Source organism: Pteropus medius, unplaced genomic scaffold (assembly GCF_902729225.1).
Source record: "Pteropus medius unplaced genomic scaffold, Ma_sr-lr_union100, whole genome shotgun sequence".
NCBI classification, from domain to species: domain Eukaryota; kingdom Metazoa; phylum Chordata; class Mammalia; order Chiroptera; family Pteropodidae; genus Pteropus; species Pteropus medius.
The window spans coordinates 8,097,738-8,119,327 of NW_024344371.1; the positions used below are offsets into that span (position 1 = coordinate 8,097,738).

A 21,590-nucleotide genomic window follows, 5' to 3' on the forward strand; every position below is an offset into this window, starting at 1 on the left:
GTGGCCCCGCCCTTACGGGGGCGGAGCCTCTGCTGGCTTTCGGGTGGATGACCCGGATGTGCGCTCTTGAAAAACAATGGGCTAACCCCTGCGCAGAACCAACCCAACTCTGTAGAAGGTGCTCAGTGTGTATCTTTAAACGAGTGAAAACACTTATTGGCCGTCTTCTCTGAACACCTTTTAACGAAACACTTTTCAGCTCAGAAAGCTTGTTTCCAGACTTTGAAAAAATTTTAATTTGCTTAAACCCATATTATGCCCATTATGAAGATAGGTGAATAGAATGAATCAATTGAATCACAAAATATAAGAAGATGAAAATAAAATCTACAAATCTTTCAAAAATTTCCTTACCCCAAACAATAAAATAACACTGTCTCCTCCTCTTATTGTTATAAATCATTGTAATCTTGCAGTTGTGGAAAAGGTATTGGTATGCTATGTGAATACACATTTGGAGATTAATCCTTTAGAAAATATCCTTGCTAAAAATATTCTTATCCAAGAAAGTGTGTGATTGTTAATAAACTTTTTAACCTGCTACTAATACAAAAAATGACATATTCTAATGCACATAAGGATATTAAAATCTGTGTTGTTTCCCGTAGGGACATATTAGCATGTAAGTAAAATTAAACAAAGGCTTGATTTTCTTTTCCGCATAACGTATTCCTCGAACATGCATCAGATTAGCATTATTTTCCTATGAGCTTTGAGAATTTAGATGAAGAATAATAGTGTTACCCTGACTGCATTACCCAGATCTTTGATATGGGCTCAGTAGGCACAATATACCTATACATTTGGATCTGTTGTTTTAGAATATGATATCGCTGACTGTTGCTATCCATACAAAGTAGTGTGATGGAAGAAAATAATCCATGCATAATCAACAGTCTTTCTACACAAAATTGAAGCTGCCTCTTGCTGGTTATCTTGCAGCTGCCTTATATTTTTTGTAGAAACGTTTTGTAAAAACGAGAAGCAAATCTTACATTATCTCTGATTGCTGCATCGCAGGGGTTCCTACATTTGTTGACATTTGTCTGTAAAGCACAGACAAGTTGCACTGTCTGCACCTTTATGTCATTATGACTATTGAGTCTTTTTTCCACTCCCAGACTCAAGTTTTACAGAGTTGGAAGGAACTTTGACATCGAGGCCCTTAGCCTTGACCCACAACAAGAGAAGACTTTGGTGTCCGTTTGTATATGGGTGCGGGAGAAAGGGAAATCTCTTGAAAACACGATACATGGTTCCTAGAGGTCTTTCACAGTGAATAGATTTTAGCAAATTAGGAAATCCATTCTGTGAATAGATGGAGTCTGGTCAGTAATGGTCAGCATTGCAAAGATCACCAGTTGCTTTAAACTTTCCTGTTGGGTAAGGATCTCCTGGACATTACGTAAGTAATACAGTAATAGATTGCGTCTCACTTACTCTTCCTTTCTACCTGTAGAGGTCAGTAGAGAGTAGACACTAGAGAAAGTATTACCTTTCTGTATTTTATTTATTTTTTGAACGTCTAGTCTCATTCCACAAAGAATTTAAGAAGATAAGGCATACATGCAATAAAATACTAAAATATGAATAATAATAAAGCATTAGTAACAAAGAAAATAGAATTATGTCAGTAAGTCACAATGGGGGAAGTAAAAACATGGTTTCTGACTGGAGTGCTTGAGGTGATATAGTATGTTGCAAAGTTTTCACATATATATATATATCACTTTAATTTTTGTTGTAAAACATTATGTCCATCATATGTAATGTTGAGATGAACATGTACAATTTTCTTCAATTTAGAAGTCAAAGGCAAAGCATAGCATTAAGGAAAGAAGGAGTGGTTCACTGGAACTTGAGAGGAAGATGGTGGTTCAAGAGAGCTTTGCCTTGTGCCTATATCAGAAATTACTATCTGGGTAGGAATAGTTCTCAAAGGGCTCCACAATGCTGAAAAGGGACCATATGGATAATGGGTTAATTACAAATGCATTCTAGGCCGTCTGAGATGGTAGAATAATTTATTTAGAGTTGTTTTAACTTGTTTAATTCAAGTTGGCTGCCCTAAATTTTAACAAAATATTCACAAACATGGAAAAATTGAGAACCACTTCTACAAGATCCCTTACAGTTGATGCTAAACTTTCTTATTGAAAGAGGAAAGGAAAGAAGGAACTATAATCTGTTTCATAGTTCTCAGAATAAGCAGAGCTTTCCTAAGATTTAGCTCTAAAATATGCCTCTTACCTGAGACTTTAATAGGGGCATGTTAATTAGTAAAAATGCAACTGAAAGAGGTAGATATTTCGTCTTGGGGAAGGCAGGAAGAAATCTAGCCTCTGACTTCAAAGCCCAGAGATTTATTTTTTTTCAGTGCTTAGGAGGTGATCAGGTTCTGAGAAATCTAACTAAATGCACACAAATTGAGGTGGAACCAGAATAGTAATTTATTCATTTATAATAAGAAATATTTCTGTGACATAGAGTGGAAATTGTCACATAGGGAGTGATCAGCAAGTTTTCCCCCATGGTCAAGCATGAGATAATAGATTGTATTCAGAAGTCACTTTTCGAATTTACTTTGAGAGAGTCACTCTTCTACCAGAGTACCTGAAACTGAAATATGAAAGATCCATGTGAATTCTGGCTTCAAGACACTTGTCACATGCAGTAAGACTGAGGAAAGAGGAAACAGACAGATTTAAATAAGAGCTTAAAAAAAAATCTAAGGGCAAATGCTCCAAATCACAACCATATATTTTGTCATGGAAACTCTTCTTCATATATTTTGTTATGGAGCCTTTTCTTACAGAGGCAGAAACTGAGGGTATAAGTGTTAATCCAGTTAAAGCCCCTCTGTATGAAAATAAGAGGCCTGGGAAAATGACAGTTCTCACCTAAGAGCTGAGTCTATCTTTAACATGAATAGTTTGTAGAACCATGTAGGGGATAGAATTTAGTTGAGAACTTGATGTTGATTGTTCTTTTGTTCAGTTTGCTTTTTAAATTCATATTTTATTACTGTACCATTTGCTGGTATGTTGCCTAGGTAATATAACATAATGAATGCTTTAACTCGAAGGCAGTGATATATATCTTTGGCAGTCTGTAGAGTTTCTTCAAGGCAGGGTGATAAATTGTCTTGATCTTTGGGTTATTTTTCAGTTCATAATGTTGTGATAACTTAGCAAAACATTGCGTAACCTTTTGAATATTTCTACTTCTGTTGGCCCTTTTGTTAAGTCAGCTAATTCTGTTGTAAAGCCTTTTTATGATTTTGGCATCTGCATTCTTTATAAGAAAAAAATTGTAAAATATTTTGAAACAGGAAAAGAAATTTCTAGATATCCTTTTAATGGAATTTTGGAGCTTCTCAGGATTACCTAGTCCTATAGGGCTATATAAGATTTGTCTTTTACTGGGCTGTCTTACAACTCTGTAGAGGTAGAAGTTAACTTTTTGAACACTGATAGTAAGCAAATTTTTCCTGTTCATAAAAATTGATTTTTACTCTGTGCATATTGACTGGTCTTGCCAGTTTTACATTTATTTGTAAATCGATTTCAGCATTCCTTACTTGACTATAAGTGTATAGTACTTTGAGTTCTCTCTTTCTCTCTTTTTAAATAAACTTTAAATTTTAGAATAAGTTTAGATTTATGGAAAAGTTGCAAAGATAATTCAGAGAGTTCCCATATACCCATCACCCAACTTCCCATGTTATTAACATCTCAAATTACCATGATATGTTTGTCACAACTAAAGAGCCAGCACTGGTACATTAATTAAACTCCATACTTTATTTAGATTCCATTAGTTTTTCTCTAAATTCTTTTTCTGGATCCCATCCAGGATACCACATTACATTTAGTCATCATGTTTCCTTAGGCTGTGACAGTTTCTCAGACTTTCCTTCCTTTTAATTACCCTGACAGTTTTGAGGAGTGCTGCTCAAGTATATTGTAGGATGCCCCTCTATTGGAATTTGATGTTTTTCTCATGATTAACTTGAAGGGAGAAAAAAAGGGAGTCTGGAATCCAGACATAGAGATATATAGACCCTTAAGACAAGGCATTGACCTTCTGCAAAGAAGCACAGCCAACTCCAGGTGACCTCTTAGGGAAAGAACTAGGAAAATAAATACCTGACCCCATTCTCCATCTTCCATCCATTTCCTGTCAGAGCTTCCCATTGGCAAAACCCAACCAGACATCAGGAAACATGGAGACTTGTTGATGTCCTAGCCTCAAAGGGTGAAGGATGATTGAGTGTGGATTTGGAAGGCAAGCAGAAGATATCTGACATAGTGACTAAAGAGGTCCTAAAGGTCACAATGAGGACTCTTTTGTCACCTTTTTTCTTGAAAGATGACAGCTGGGAAGACAAAGAGATAGCTGCAGTTAACATTTCTAGTGGAATGCCTTAATTTCTCCAAGAGTTTAGAGAGGTGAAGTTTGACATAGTGAGTTATCAGTGTAAGATGAGTCAAAATCCTTGACCCCTACCCCCTTTTTTTCCCAATCACTGGGGATATGGCAAGAAATCAGAAGAGAATGGTTGCTGGGATCCTAGCTTTGGTAAAAATGCTCCCTACATAGTTCAACTTACATGGCAGGAAGGGATGGAGCCCCTGACTTCCAAGAGTCTTGCAGACTTGAATAAGAAGCATATTAGAGCAGGCTACTAAGGACATAAGTCCTTAGTGCTCTCCTGGGATCTTTTGGACTATGGGGGAAGGGACCTGGAATCAGATTTGATTTGATACAGAAAAAAATAATGAATAATTTTCACTGTCTTTGAGTGTTGTAACCAAGGTCATACTGACTCCAGCAGGAAGTAAATAAGTAATAGAGATTTCAATAATGAATTGTTAATATACACTTAACTCTTCAGTTCCTTTTGCTTGGGATGTAAAGGGAAAGCAGTAGTATCAGATGGCAGCCCCCTGATTGTTTGCTCTTTTTGGCAAGTGAAGCAAAAGAAATACAGTAGGTCCTCAGCATTTTTGAGGAAGGACATCCTAAAAATCTCACAAATACAAAAAATTCCAACTCCAAAATTAAATAATAATGACATTCATGTATTTATCCAATTATTTATAAGTATTTATTTATCATGCCAGGTACTGAGCTAGGTGTTGGGAGTGTATGAGGAATAAGATGCTGTTCTTCCTCTCAGGGAGTTCGGAATTTAGTGAAAAGACAAGGAAAACAATGGGAAGCATTAGAAAAACTGTTTCTCTTTCCACCTTTGTGATCTTTCCCTTCCTATAGGGGAAGGACAGGACTTGGAAGAGGAGCCACCTCCTGGAAAGCCTGAACCAAATTAAACAGGTGACTGGCCTTAACTGCAGGGGAGATAGGATCTGTGGCCCAAACAATTTGATATAAAACTGATTTTCAGGGCCATACTACATTTAGGCAAATATTTTTCTTAGTCATCAACTGACTCTGTCTTTAGAATACCTCTCTGTTTTTCTCTTTTATAGCTACACTTCCTATACAGTAAGTCCTCACCTAACATTGTCGATAGGTTCTGTGACTTTAAACGAAACGACGTATAATGAAACCAATTTTACCATAGGCTAATTGATATACACAAGAGTTAAGTTCCTACAACATCTAATCAATGTTATAACGAAATGTTGTTGAATGAAATGATGTTATTTGAGGACCTGCTATACTTATGCTGCCTTCGGAGTCTCCAAAATTCACTTCAGGCTTGATCTCCAACTCAGAAGTTTTCCTTCTAGGCTACAATCAAAAGTCTAATATTCTAAATACTGTGTTTAGATGCACTCTGCTGGATGTGAAGCCAATTAAAGTAATTCCTATTAAGTTGTGAATGAAACAACAGTTTTAAAAGGTATATTTGCATTTTAATAGCAGTCCCTTAACACAAATTAATCTCTAATTGGTAGAATGTGCGAGAGTTACTTTTTGTGGGAAGGAGGGGGACTTACTCCTTAATTTTTTAAGTTTAAAATAGTTGTTTTTCTCGGAGCCTCTGGATTCTCACCTCCCAGTCACTCCTCACGCAATGCAGTTTTGCTTCTCTCTTCCTGGACCTAATCCCTTTGAAAAGCTTTTTAGGTTAAATTCAATGGACACCATCATCTTTTGAATAGTTTTTATGTTTGGGGAGATTTCCACACTGTGAATATCCTTTTTCCTCCCACATAGAAATCAGAACTCAGCCCTCCAGCCTCTTTTGCAGCTAGGATGCAGGCATGCCTATCAGATACCCTCATGCAAGATTAAATTTGGAAGTGAGCAATGTGAAAAAGTTTCCATTTTCCTGATGTCAGTGTTGGCAGAGCTTTCAGAAACAGGAGGGTTCAAAACCTGATGCAGAAGTGGCATTGGTGGCAGTAGCACTTGCACAAAACCAAGATGCTGGTATTTCGGGCTCAGTGGCAGCAGCAGCAGCAGTTTGTACCACTTATTAAAATAGAGAACACGAACCACAGATCCCTGATCTAGATAATTTTGTGGCATGTTTTAGGCACTGCTCCTGTTTTAGGCACTGCTGCCTTGAATATTTCTCCAGCCATTCTGATAATTCTGTGGGCTGCTTAATGTCCTTTAATAAATTAGTTTTTAGTTAAGCCAGTCAGGATAAAATCTGCTGTTTTCAACCAAGAACACTAACTGTCATCTTCATCTTTCCCCTCTTCCTCGACTTCTGAACCAACAGAATTTACAAGACAAGACTCCTTACTTTTCTCTGTCCCCACTGCCACTTAGTCTAGGCCACATCATCTGTTACCTGGGTGACTGCAACGCTGTCCAATTTGACCACTCACCCAGTTTTGACCTCTCCATGATAGCAGCCAGGTGATCTTTCTAAAATGCAAATCTTATTCTGTGATTCTTTGACTTAAGACCCTTCAATGGCTCCCTAATACCATTATATCAAGTCCAAACTCCTTGATATAACTCTTGATATAAATAAGGTTTAAGTTCCTACATCATCTCATCAATGTTATAATGAAATGAAGTTGAATGAAATGATGCTATTTGAGGACCTGCTGTACTTATGCTGCTTTCAGAGTCTCCAAAAGCAGGGGCTTTCAGGGTCTAGGCCTGGATGGCCTTTCCAGCTCATCCTGGCCAAGCCAGTTCCTCACACCTATGCTCTAATCATGCTCCTTTCTTGCTCTGGACCAGCAGCAATGGATCCCCTAAGGTCCTGTTAGACGTGTAGATTCTCAGCCCTACTCCAGACTTACTGATTCAGCGTCAGCATTTAAACAAATCATGAGGTGATTTATACGCATATTGCAGGTTGGGTTGTGCTGCGGTAGAGCATTGTACTTTCTTCCCCTGGGACTTTCACGCATCTGGCTTCCTCTTTTGCACTATCTTTCCTCTTCTTTACACATTTAACACTGTTCTGCAAGACTTATCCAGGAAAACATCTGTGACTGGTTTCAGCTGGGTTGGGGGCTTTCGTTTGTCACTACAAACATGGCATTTATTCCTTTGTACTGTAATGATGTTTCTACTTTTTTTTCTTTCCCATTGAATAGAGTTGTACTTTAGAGTTGACTGAGAACTTAAAAAAAAAAATACATAAATTTCTGGGTCCTGTCCCCAGAAATTTTGAGTTTCATTGGTTTGGGTAAGGCCTAGACACTGGTGTTTTAAAAACGTGTCTCAGATAATTATAAGGAAGAGGCATATTCAGAACTAGACTTTAAGCTTCTTGAGGACAGGGATTATGTGTCTTATTCACTGTAGTATTCTCAGAGTCATCAGCCATGGTGTCAGATACTTAAACAATACTAGTACATAATTGTTGCCCCTAGTTTCTCAGGAATGTTGAATCAGATTTGCGTTGTGCTCACCATCCTACCTTACACCCCAAACCCTCTTGAATGTGTTAATAGCTGAAATGCGTGTTCATCTTGTTAAAACATGGAGCCATTTCTTGAGGAAAGAATTTGAAATGGCACTTGAAACATATTAACATTGTTTTGAAACACTATCTCTACACACCAGTTCTGTAAAGCAGAACCACTAATTCTTCGCATATAAACCTCTTGGGCCCTGAGAATTCACGACAGTGAGGAGGCTGATGATATAGACATGACTATGACAAGTGGATTTTCTAGAAGTTAACCATAGTTTTGTGGGAAGTTAAAAAAATACATTTGGGAGAGTTTTTTTTTAAAGTTTACACCCCATTTTCTTAAAATTTAAAATGACTTCTTAAAAAAACTCTTAATATCTTATATTTATGTAGTGTTTTATATTTTAGAAGTCATTTCATATCCATAATCTCATTTGGAGATGTCCCCATATCGTAGACGAAGAAGCTGAGGCCCAGAAAATGTGAATAACCTGCCCCAAATAAAACGCCAAAGTAGAGATAAAGCCAGACTACCACGCAAATCTGATTCAAGTTCAATTCAATTTTTTTTTTCACTTTGTCTACGGCATTTTCTAGGCACTTCTGATTGACTTTTGCAGCCAAGAAGGTGACTTGAAATAAACAGATTAGGTGGATCTGGGCTGAAAGCCCAGCCTCACTGCTTCCAAGCAGTGACCTCAAGCAGTGAGTATAGTGGTTAAGAACACAAATTCTAGCACGAGATTGCCTAGACTTATAATACTGTTTCTTCCAATTGCTTACTATGTGGCCTTGGGCAAATGCCTCAGTTCCACAGTCTGTAAAATAGAGATAATAATATGACCTACTTCATAGAATTCCTGTAGGATTTAGTGAACTCCTTTTAATTAATTAATTAGTTAATTTATTAATTTTATAACGAAGTGAGTTACCATTTGTAAAGCATTTAGACTCATGCTTTGGTCCAAGGTAGGCATGATGTAAATCTTTCTTAAGTAAAAATCTGGTTTGATCCTATTATTTTACACCTAAAGTCATTTTTTCAAGTCACACGTTGTGATAACTTATATTCAATTTTCATTAAATATCTTTTACTGGATATCGATCACATATAGTATTACAGAAAAGAAATGGTGTGGTCGATAAATTTTTTCTGTTCTGGAGGAGTTTATGATCTCTAGAGAGATGGAGCAATGTACATAAGAGAGCCTGGAGAGAGCACTTCCTTATTTGTTATTGTAACAGGTCTGAGGGAGGCAATGGCTCTCTCTGTGGCTGCTAGGTTTCCCAAACATGATTCTTGTTTCAAAAATCCTATGTTCCATTTAATAACTTTCTTAAGTCCTGCATTATGAACTTCAGTGGGCTTGTCAGAACCTGGGAGAGTGTGAAGAGGGAAGAACCACCAGCCCCCTCTTGCTGCAGGGACACTCAGAGCCACAGCCTGGTCATCATTCCGACTCTTCCCTCTCTGGGAAACCATTCAGGCTCCAAAAGCTTGAAATAGGGCCAGCGATGAAAGTTTTCATCTACCCAAAGCTTTTTATCCCTCGTATTCAAAGTGAGAGAGACCAAGCCCCCAGTTGCCAAGGGAAGCAGTGATACCAAGTCAATTAGCAGAATTTCTAGGGCATCGACTACTGTTATTTTCCTTCTATAAAAAGCTAGTAATGAAGATTAATTTCCCTTCCTTACTGTAATCTCTTGTAATTAATATCAGCCATTTTGGGGATTTCTAAATAAGATACATGCCTGTGGTTTGGGATGGTTTGTGCTAGTTGGAAAACTAGCTGGAATATTTAGGGGCTGAGTGTGCATTATGGTCTAAATATCTCCATTCTGTATCAATTGAACTATCTATTTATTGCTATCTTGTGACTGATAGAACTAACTAAAAGTAATAGGTCAGCAATACTAAATGGTCCTTTATAACTCAGGAGAGTGATGTATTACAAAAAATTTGAAGCAAAACTTGAAAACCAGGGAAGATGAATTAATATTGTTATTGTTATTCTAAAATTAAATATACTCTGATATTACCCAGATAGATTCTTAAACATTTATAATGTCTTAGTTCTATAGTTCTGAGACAACTTAATCTCTGGGTATTAAAAAGAGACATTTAAGATCTCTTTATACTTAAATATCAAAGTATAAACATCTTTATACTTTAACGTGGATATGACAAGATGAGTGCCTTGTCATCTCTATGTTAAATTTTGTTCATATTAATTACATAACTTAGGTGCTATCTAAAATAAAGAAGAATTTCAGTCCAAATGTCTTTTTGCAGAAGATTTTGTGACCGAGAATTCAGATCAATGGATATTATTGGTATTTAAAAATAGATATTCTCATAGCCTTAAAAATCAGAGGTTAAGAATCACACATGCACCATTTCATACTGACTAGGATGGCTATACATTAAAAATGAAAATAATAAGTGGAGAATAATAATGATAAAGTAATAATAAAATATAAAATAATAAGTGGAGAAACTGGAACTTTTGTACATTGCTAGTGGGAATATAACATGGTACAGCTGCTGTGGAAAAGTTTGGCGGTTCCTCAAAAGGTTAAACAGAATTACCATATGACCCAGCCATTAAAAATAATTCAAAATAATTCAAAACAAGAACTCGAACAGATACTTGTATACTAGTGTTCATAGTAGCATTATTTATAACAGTAAAAGGTGGAAATAATTTAACTGTTTCTTAAGAGAAGAATGGATAAACAAAATATGGTATATACATATAATGGAATATTAGCCATAAAAAAGAATGAAGTTTTGAGACATGTTACGACATGGATGAACCTTGAAAACATTATGTTAAGTAAAATAAGCCAGACACAAAAGAAGAAATATTGTATGATTCCATTTATATGAAATATCTAGAATAGGCAAATTCATAGAGACAGAAAGTAGATTGGAAATTATGTGGAGGCTGAGCAGGGAATGAGGTGTTTAATGCGTGCAGAGTTTCTGTTTGGGGTGCTAAAAAATTTTGGAAATAGTGATGATGTTGCAAACATTGTGAATCTATTTACTGTCACTGAAATTTACACTTAAAATGGTGAAAAAGGCAAATTTTATCTTATACAATTGACTCTTGGACAACATGGGTGGTTAGGGCATTGACACCTGGTGGAGTCAGAAATCCATGTATAACTTTTGACTCTCCCAAAACTACTAATAGCCTACCGTTGACTGGAAGCTTTATGAGTAATATAAACATACTTGTACATTATATGTATTATATACTACTGACGCAGTCCAAACTATGTTGTTCAAGGGTCAACTGTATGTATTTTACCACAATTGAAAAAAGAGGAAAAATTACATTTATAACATCACCTATTGCTTACTTTCTTACAGCCCTTTCAATATTCATAGATCTAACTACATAGTACAGCCTAGATGTCTCTCTAATATGGGGACTATATTCTATATCTGGTGGTATAATTGATTAAGTTCATGTTTGCTCTGGACCCCTGAATTTAAATGTAGCCTTCTGAATTTAAATTTTCTGTCCTTTCTGCAGAAGAATCCTCACTGAATGTTGACTCAAACAGAGCTAGAATGGACTTCTTGAAAATCTTTTTGAAGTTCTCCCCAATAAATAGGTAGAGTGTGGGAGAAAAGACAGTATTGAAAAAAATGCTTATCACTGTAAGTATGGCAGTCAACTTTAAAAGCAATGATTGGTTCCCAATGAGAATTAAGCCCTGGTATACATGGTAGGGCATCCAACACACAAAAAAAGAGATAATGGCAGTCATTATGACTTTCAAGGGCTTATTGGATTTAAATAGTCCCCTCGATTTCATCTTGTTAGCTACTCTTCCATAACAAAAACTGATGATGGAGAAAGGCAGAAGGAAGCCCAGTAAGAAGCGCCCGATGAAAAAGGCTACATGAATCCACTTTCTTAATGTTTGTATCTTTTTGCTTTCCCAGTTAGAAGACACAGCGTAGTTATTTCGGCAAATCACCATTCCTTTATGGTCTTCATGTGTCTCCCTGAAAACCAAATAGGGCAGGCCGAGGGCAATGGCAGAGATCCAGACTCCCAAGATGATGCTGGAAGCCCAGCGTGGAGTTCGGTGCAGCTGTGACCACACCGGGTGAAGAGTAAGAAGATAACGATCAACACTGATGGCTGAGAGGAAGAAAATAGAGGCGAACATTACTGTAGACAAAATGCTGTTGAAGATCTTGCACGTGGTGGTTCCAAAGCTCCAGTGATTGTCCTGAAGGGAGGAGGTGGCTATAAATGGCAGAATCAATGTTGAAATAAAATATGAGAGAATGAGATGAAAAAAGAAAAGCGTGTTGACAGTCTTTTTCATCTTGAACTTTAGCACCCATAAGTAGAGACCATTGGTGATAGTACCAATTGTAGCTGACATGAACAAAAGAATGACAATGATCATTTTTGAGGCAGGAGCTGGTAAGTGAGTGCTGTTTCTCACTAAGGTAGAGACACTGAGCAGGTAATCAGTAGCGTTGATCAGATCCATAATTACCTGTGGAATGAGAAACTAAAAATAACAAAAAAGAAGCAAAAGAAAAGTTTAAATATAGAAACTAAAATACTTATTTTTGCACAGTTACAGTCAAAATGACAATATTTTTTAGATGGCAAACATAATATTTCTGTAATAACTCAAATCAGATATTTTCCCTAAGGTCCGTATTTTTATTTTGTATTAGGAATTAAGATCAGATTAATTTGAGCATCAAAAAAAAAAAAAGAAAATACTACAAATGAAATGAAATTAATGTGAAATGAATATTTTGACTTCGTTAAGTAATTAATTTAGGTAGCTAAAAATCTTTTATTTAGACATTAACCAGAAGCCTGACCCTTCTTGATAAGTACAACTTCTTGAATAAGTCAATGTAGAGTCTGTTTTACTTGACTAAGACTTGATCAGAGCAAGTATTGCTAATGAGATCGAATAACAAAATAACACGTGCTGCAAATTAGTAATCATGAGGAGCTATAATTAGATTTCTCTCAAAAGCTAATTATATATAGTAAATGCTATTATCTACTATTCTAACACTCAGCACATAACAGCAAGAACTGATAGTCACATGGGAGTCCTAGGGCACCGTAAGATTGTGAAGTGCCTTCAGAATTATCAATGAAAGAGGAAAGTGTATTGTAAAATATAGTAGTAGTTCTCTCTTATTTGAGGAAGAGAAAGAGGGAGAGAAGTCAAGGAACTGATATTTCTTTAATACTCGTTATATATCAGGAGTTTTATATGAAAATCATTTCTTCTTTTCCTCGCAAAGGCAAATATGTAAACAGAGGAGAAAGCGAGGCTTACAAGGATTAAAATTCTTATTCATCATCATCTCCTACCATGCCTCCATTGTGCCAGGTAGGGAACACTACCAGTGTCTGATGTTACTTCTTTGAAAATTGGTAATTCTTGTATAGTATTTTGATACTGCTGTATGGGTCAGAGTATTTGATTATCCAAAATATACCATTTCTTGAATAATAGTTTCTATAGTATCGAAAATATAAACCTGAGAATGTTTTGGAAAATAGCTATCATAACAGACTCATACCAAGAGACTAGTTTTTGGTAAATTGGATAAAGCAATGCAAATTACTAATTTTTTTTTTCACTAAGCAAAGATGTTCTAAGAATACACACACACACACACACACACATATATGAAATAAAAAATTGCTATTAAAATCACAATTGCTTTAAGTTAATTATGCCTTCTAAGGGAGTTGCAAAGTTTTTCTTCAAAGTAGGAAAACAGTTCTCTTCAGGAAAATACCTTAGTAGTCTGCTTTGGGAAAAAACAGTGAAGTCTAAGGATATGGAGTGGATAGGCAATGGTGAGTGAAGGAGTGGGAACCTGAGAAAGAGGCTGCATGAAGGTCCTGGGACCATGAGAAGAAGGAGGAAGTGTGAAGATGTCTTCAGAGAGGAGGGCACAGGGAAAACACTGCAGGAAGTTAGGAGGCTTGAGGAGCAGAAAGAGTCAAGGAGATATTCTGATGAGCAGAAATGACCCAGGAAATTTAAAATGAGGAATGTCTAATATACAATTTTAATCCATTTGCTAGGCTTTGACATACTGTAATGTCTTTTTCATTAATTGCAACTGTCTTGTGTTGATGGTTGCTCAGGGAAATTGAAGGCAAAGAACTTGTGTTCCCTATTTGGGATAGAGTGGGATGGAGAGAAGAGGCCAGCAGCAGTAGGTGAGATGTGAATGAAATGATGACAATGGTGCAAACTGGACAGATATTAGGGTACAGTAGACAAAGAGAAACAAAATCCCATAGAGAATTTCTGATACAGTTCGTATTTGGCCTGTGTGTGTGTGTCTGTGTGCCTGTAGTCTGTTTGTATATCTGCAGTGTATTCGTGTGTATGCATGTGGCTATACAGTCTCTCTGTGTGTCTCTGTGGAGTGTTTTAAATCCATAGAGGAGTGTGTGTGGAACTGTGTGTGTGTGTGAGATCTGTGCATCTGTGCTGTATTTGTGTGTATGTGTGTATATTTGTGTGTGGTCTCTGTGTGTATAGTGTATAGTGTCTGTGGTCTGTGTGTATTCATCTGTGTAGTGTGTGTATGGGTGGTGTTCGTATGTCTGGTATGTGTGTGTCTGTGTGGTCTCTTTGTGCATGTGCATTTGAGAAACTGGATTCCTGAATTATAGGAAGATTTAAAGAAATGTGTGGCTGAACTCAGAAGGGCATCTGAAAGTAATGTAGGGCTTGAGCAAAATCAACATTGGTAGTGGTTCTGAATGCCACATAAATTTTCCTAGGAACTTTGATTTATTGCACATAGCCAGATTTCTCCGTCCTTAAACATCTTTTAAAATGGTTTTAAAGTACATGAGTATAAATTGGTGGGACAGAGCTCAGGCTCTGGCATCCCACAGAACTGGGTTTGGATCCTACCTCTACCACTTACCAGCTTTGTGACATTGAAGTCTTAATTCTGACCCTTTTTCACCTTCTAAACCACAATTAGTTTTTATGAGGACTAAATGAGATAATGTATATAAATCACTTAGCTCCTCTCATGGTGCATATTAAGCACTCAATAGCTTTATACCTATTATTTCACTCAACTTGTTATGTTAAGGCTGCAAGAGCCTCACTTTGCCCTTTTAATGTCTCAGGCCACACTTTTTTCCTCCCTAAAGCCTCTCTACTGAATTCTAGAGTATCATCAGGAGTTTCTGAAAAAATTTAAATGTCCATCTATCTTGGCAGAAGCGCTCAGATTTATAGTTAGTTTTGAGGCCTTGCTGTTGTGATACTTTTGGCACAAGTGCCTTTCGGGAAGACTCCCCTGTCTCCTCGGGGGCACTGTACTCCTGTCAGGGGAGCTGTTCTGCAGTAAGCCTAAGAGGGCCTATTTAGATTATAGCACTAGGATAAACCTTCTGGCCCAGGAATCTTACCTTGGAGTTATATCTTCATGTCAAATGGTCTTGCTCAGGCCAGTGTCTCTAAATCAGCAATCTTCTCTCTGGCAACGGAGGCAAAAGTCAGTGATATTTTGCCTTTCTTCTTGCTGATGCTACTCCCTAAACTTGAACCTACTATTTAAATATACAGTGAGGTCTTCTTATTTTTTCCCAGTTCCTTTTTTCTGTAGAATGTATGCTTTGGAGGTGGAGGCAGAGAGATGAGTACTTCTTCAAATCATTTCTCCATTTTAAGGGGAGATTTTAAAAATCTTACAAACAAGGTTATTCTATTTAAAGCCGAGGAGCTCATCTAAGGTGTTAACAAAAGATTGATTAAAAATTATCTTTTCCTATATGGTCGTTTTATCAGGCACCCACTCTGCCTCAATTCTAGGATGTCATTAGCATAGGAATTCATGGTGTTGGGTACAAAGGGAAGTGGTAAATATCAGGCATGGAAAAAAATGTAATCTGGAAATAAGCTACCTAATCTTGCTGAAGAGAAAATGGTCAGAAAGAAAAACTTAAACACAGTTTCGCATTAAGATAGAATGTAAGAGTACAGGCCAAAGATTAATATTATTTAGTTTGGAAAGATGAAGACTGACAGGCAGATCAATTTGCATTTGTGCAACCACCGAAAATGGTTGAAACAACAGGGTTGGTTACCATATCCTAGAAGATGATCTCATTATAAGACAATTTTACCACATAGGTAATACATTTGTGAACAGAGTCCTGCGTTTTCTATTTTCCTCTCTCTAATCTATCTCAGACATTTTTTAGAATCAGCCTGCGAGCTGACCTCAGTGTCCTGAATTCTTTCCTGCTTGCTTTCCTCTTTATCTCTTCACCACCATTGGAGAAAATACATCAAAACGGCAGTGTGGCTTCGGTGGGAATCAGTTACCCACCGAACTGTGTTAGACTTAGAATTGTAAAGCTTTTACTGCTACTATAGCTTTATTAAAAATAGACTTAAGTTTTTGTTCTTAATTCCCTGGGGCTGTCACCTTCAACCTAAGAACTTGATCTTCTTTGCTTCGGGATAAGGATAAATTTTCAAACTTGCTACTGGATTTTAAAAGTGACTTTTTTGCCAGGTTTTCATATCCTTTGGGTTAATTTACAGATCTGGAAGTAACTCGAGATATTATTTGATCCGAGTCCACTAATTTGGAAGATTAGCAAACTGAGACACAGAGAGGTTAAGTGATTCACTACAGGTTTTCAACAAAAAAAAGAAGCAAGGTCTCCTTTCATTGCCCTATGCAATTTCATTCATTAAAAAAGGGAGGTGTGGGATTTGGACCAGGATATTCCTCATCTCTCCTCCACCCAGTGTTTCCAAATTTTACAATTAGCAAAATTCAAAAATAACAAGTACGTTAACCACTAGTGTTGAATTCCCACCCTCTAAACATGCATAAGGGCTTGTGTTTGAGGAAGTAACTTTTGTGGTTTTGGTGACGTGACTCCATTCATTTCACTTTTCATATTTCATATTAAGTCAGGTGGTTTCAAGAAAACAACTTATTGAAATGGAAACTGTTTTATGTTGTTTTAATGGAAACACAGTATGAAATACATAGAAATGCAGAAGTAGGTGGTGTTGCAGAATCAAATACTTGAAAAATCTAGGAATTCATAAATGCGTATAAATTTAAGAGCTGAAGGAGACCAAGGATTTAATTTCATCTATATGTGAAGAGACTAAGATTCATAGAGATATTTGAGAACTTGTCCTAGATTCCACTAGTTAATAAAAGAGTTAGGACAGAAGTAACTTATACTAAAAAATACTGGTGTACTAATTATGGGCTATATAGTGATTGCATAAGATAGTATAGGCTAGAAAACAAAACCCTAGATATAAACTCTAACTCTGCTACTTGAAATATATACATATGTATATATATACCTCTGAGTCTCAGTCTCCTCATTTGCTCATTTGTAAGTGTAAAAAACCCACAAACCTCTCTTGAAGTATTCTTCTGAGGATTAAATGAGATACTATACATAAGGGCTTCGCACAATACCTGACACATGGTAAGTATTAAATAAATGATAGCTAATATTAATATTATGAAAGTTGTAGCAGAGAATACCAGCAAATCCAGTGGGGTGAAGAAAATCTCCGCACACTGCAATTCAAGAAACATATATTGAGTATCTAATGCATGCCAGATAGTGTTTGAACCTGGGCAAAGTAAATAATTGAGACTAATTGCCCTTAGTATTTACAGTTATTAAATAAGATACCTGAACTGAATGTGAGGAGAGCTTATTTGAGGCCTTGGAAACAGTATACTTAAAGGCCCGGCAAAAGAGAGCGATGCTTCATTTGTCTGGCCCGATTCTGCACTTTTCGATGTCACTTCTTACCACATTCAAGCATGGTGTGAACACCAATGCAGGTACTAGTTTGGTTGTTTCCATTCCAGCTAAAGTCAGAATCACTTGGAGGTCTTTAAAAAAACTGCAGCGCATTGCTCAGACTTAGTTCCTTTATTTAGTATTTACCAAGTACGTACTGTATTTTAAGAACTGTTCTTGCTACTGGGGATATAGAGTAAATGAGAAGAGTTTTGTTCTCATGTAGCTTACATTCTAGTGGGGAGAGATGGATAACAAACTACCAAATAAAGAAATATCAGCTAGCATTACAGTACTATGCAGAGTATTAAAACATGGAAATGTGATGAGTAATTAAGTGGCTATGTGATAGATGGGGTGATTGGAAAGATGTTTCCTTAGGTGATATTTAATAGGAATGGAACGACACAAAGAGGCCAACTGTGCAGTGATTAGAGGAAGTACATTACCCTGGACCTAACTCACATCCTGCTCCATGTCTGTTTCTTCCATATGGATCCCTTTTTATCTCCTATCTGCTCTTACTCTCCTAATTGGGTCTCCCTATTTCTTGGAATCTTTGGTTCGTGACTTTTCAACTTCATTCTACAATTTATGACTTGCATTCTCCTCCTTGGCAGGGTCCTTGTTATGATACCATTCCCGGAAACAAGAATTCAGCTGTATTTAGGAGATGCTCTCCAGGGTTCTGTTTCCAGCCTCATTGGATGCGGTCTACCATATCAGGCTCCAGAACCTTTCCATGTCTAGATAGTGTTCCTGGAACTGCAGGTAGGTTGTATCTGGAGGAGAGGAAGAAGGCGAGGCTGGGGAGTTGGCCCAGATCTTGATTATGAAAGGATTTGGATTCAGGTTCAGTCTTGGGGGAGAAAGGTTTGGGGTTTAGGGCACAGTAGAGAAATAGACTTTCCACAGGAGTGAAAGAGTTAAGGCCTTGGATAGATTTGTTATTCTGCCAATTCAGATCTAAGGTAATCTGCTGCAAGTGATTAGAGGAAGGATTTCAGAAAGTGAGGAGGGTTTAGAATTTCCTTTGAAAATGATGAGACATATAAACAGGTATTGAGTGGTGTTAAAGGTCTGTTTGAGATTAGGGATTACTTTTTGTGTGGGCCTACTCTCCTGGGAAGGGGAAAAATACCTCACCGTGCAAATTTTAAATTCTGAGCAGCTCACTCTGTTACATATACCTCCAGCTTGAGTACAGAAGCAGAAGCAGATTGTCAACGTATTCAAAATATAGATGGTTTTTAAGCTAATGCTACCAGGAGAGGAGGCCAGCAGAGTTGAAAGTGCTGGTAAGAGAGCTGTAGAAGTGATGCTGATGGGGGTTTAGGTGGAAGAGGGAGTGTGTGAAGCCATGATGAGTTTGACAGATGGTGGAAAGGGAGAGTTTGTTTTTTTTACAACCCCATACTCAAGTTTCCCTATTGGCTTTCTTAAAGTCTGTTCTCTGCACCCTAGGGTGGTCGGGTGCTGGCAGAGTAGTAGTGTCTGTACAAGTATAGAAGACTGCGATTCGAGTGTGGGAAATTGTCATTTTCGATTTTCAAGATGTAGCAGGAGTTCTGTGTGATGGTGAGGTCTCAAGAGTGTGGCAAAGGAACTGAGGTAATAAAGCAGTCGTTGAAATTGACATCAAGAAACTTGAAACTAAGGTATTGAAAACTAAGAGCAGTGGGAAATCAATGAAAGGTTTTAGGTAAGAAGTGATATGGTCACAGCAGTAGTTTAAAAAGATAGCCCGGCTTTTGAGGTGAAGAATGGATTGGTGACAGGCAAGAGTGAGTCCCCCCTAGAAGCAGACTCTGAGACAAGGATACTCTAGGGCAAATGGTTTATTAGCAAATGATTCCAGGAAACCCAGGTAAGGGTTGGGGAAGGGATGCAGGGAAGAACAGGAGCAAATAAAGGGTGAATTGTTAAGCAAGATACAGCTGTAGGTAATTAATGCTTAATCCCATTGACAAACTCTGAATAATGGCATAGAGCACATACCTCTGAGTTACCTGACCTGAGGGACAAGGAGCTGGGGTATTTGTATACCAACTCCTGTCAGTTATTGGTTGAGATGCTCTTAGGGGGGTGTCAATTTTTTCACATAGGAGCAGAGTAAGATTCTGTACTTGAAGAAAGCTTTTATTTTTGGAAAAAAAAGTAGATTCTGGCAGAAGGAAGTTTAGCTAGCAAGGACTGACATGGTAAAGACAAGGAATTATGAGTGGGCATCAAGGAGGATCTGCTACATCAGTTAAAAGGCTATCTTATTAGTTCAAGCAAAAGATAAAGATGGCTTGGACTAGCGTAGTGGTTATAAAGATGAAAAGAAATGATAGGATTTAAGAGGGGCGTATATACTACTTTATTGCACATTTGTTCATGCTATCTGTTTTGTTAACCATACTTGTAAAGGTTTTACATTTTTGATCTTCTTTTAAAGTAAATTGTAAGCCCAAGATATCCCAAGAAGACAAGAATAAAGTCTGATATTCCTTCTCCTGACTCAGGATACTAATTATTTAAAGATGAAAGTCTAAGGCGATGCTCTCCAACAGAAATATTATGGAACATTAAAAATTTACTAGAGGCCACATTTAAAAAAGTAAAAAGAAATACAGTAATTTTGCACTTAACATCATCGATAGATTTTGCAACTTTAAGTAAAATGACAAATGATGAAACCAATTTTACCATAGGCTAATTGATATAAACAAGAATTAAGTTCCTACAGCATTGCATCAATGTTATAATAAAACAATGTTATTTGAGGACTTGCTGTATGTAGAATGTTAAATGAAACATTATAAAAATGAATTTTATAATGTTTTTTTATAATGTTTCATTTTTATAATGTTTCATTTAACCCAATATAGTCAAATATTATCATTTCAACATATAATCAATACAAAACTTATTGATGAGGTAATTTCATCCTTTGTGTTAATTTTAAAATCTGTAGCATATTTTACACTTAAAACACATCTCAGTTTGAACTAGCACATTTCAAATGCTCAATAGCTGCCATATTGGACAGTGCAGGTGTAGAGTAGGGTTTAAAAAATGCATTTTTTAGTAATGTATTATACATAGCCACTACCTAGTAGACAGAAGATATTTTGCATTTAAGTATTGGATGTTAAAACTAAAATGGTACAGGCAATATTAATATGGTTTCTGACTTTCCTCCACATTATTATTTTGATATTTATAAATCAAATGAAAGATACAATTTGTACACTTAGTTTAGGTTTCTACCAATGAGAACTAAACAACTGGAATAACAAGTTTTTAAACAAACTTTTTGACCTTAAAATAGCTAGTAAGGGTGGTTTCCTTAAGATAAATATTTCTTATTGTTTTCCAGTTGGACAGGAAGTCCCCCTTAAGTTTTTGATATCAGAATCAGCATTTTTATAGCTTGCTTTACTTTCATGTCTCTCAGGCAGTATCCTAGTGTGCTCTTTTTCTTTCCTTATTTTAAAAATACAATTATCAGAAGATAACGTAAGACTTGAATTCAGAGCTCATTGTCTTATGAATCGTTCCTTTTCTTTCTCCATCTTCATGATGGAAATGAAAAATTTCTAATGCCAGATAAGTGAAATAACTTAGGACAATATAAAATGGTCCTTGAGTGAGATTATGAGCTTACCATCGAAGGTCCAGATGAATGGAACTAAATATTTTAATATAATTCTATTTATAAAACTGTTTTCTTTAAGATATTCTTATGAAATTCTATTTATAAAACTGTATTCTTTAAAATATTCTTATGAAAGCCATGGTCAGATGTGGCTCATTTATGTTTTTCTCCTGATCTGTGCAAATGGACATTATAAAAACCAAGTCAATTCAGGCATACTGTATCTTAATCACTGGACATAAGG

The 21,590-nt window shown here is 36.6% G+C and overlaps 1 protein-coding gene across 2 annotated transcripts; it reads right to left on the reverse strand.

Moving 5' to 3' along the window:
- Nucleotides 1-10,683: 10,683 nt before the first annotated feature.
- Nucleotides 10,684-15,487, reverse strand: GPR33 (G protein-coupled receptor 33). 2 transcript variants are annotated; one of them, XM_039870534.1, is made up of 2 exons: nucleotides 15,319-15,487; nucleotides 10,684-12,388 (listed from the first exon to the last, which is right to left on the reverse strand). In XM_039870534.1, the coding sequence occupies exon 2, from the start codon at nucleotides 12,380-12,382 to the stop codon at nucleotides 11,360-11,362; it is 1,023 nt and encodes a 340-aa protein (XP_039726468.1). In that variant the 5' UTR covers nucleotides 12,383-12,388; nucleotides 15,319-15,487; the 3' UTR covers nucleotides 10,684-11,359. The 2 variants fall into 2 exon arrangements, with proteins under 2 accessions (XP_039726468.1, XP_039726467.1); XM_039870533.1 differs by having other exon boundaries at nucleotides 10,684-12,403; nucleotides 15,319-15,485.
- Between the last annotated feature and the right edge of the window lie 6,103 nt (nucleotides 15,488-21,590).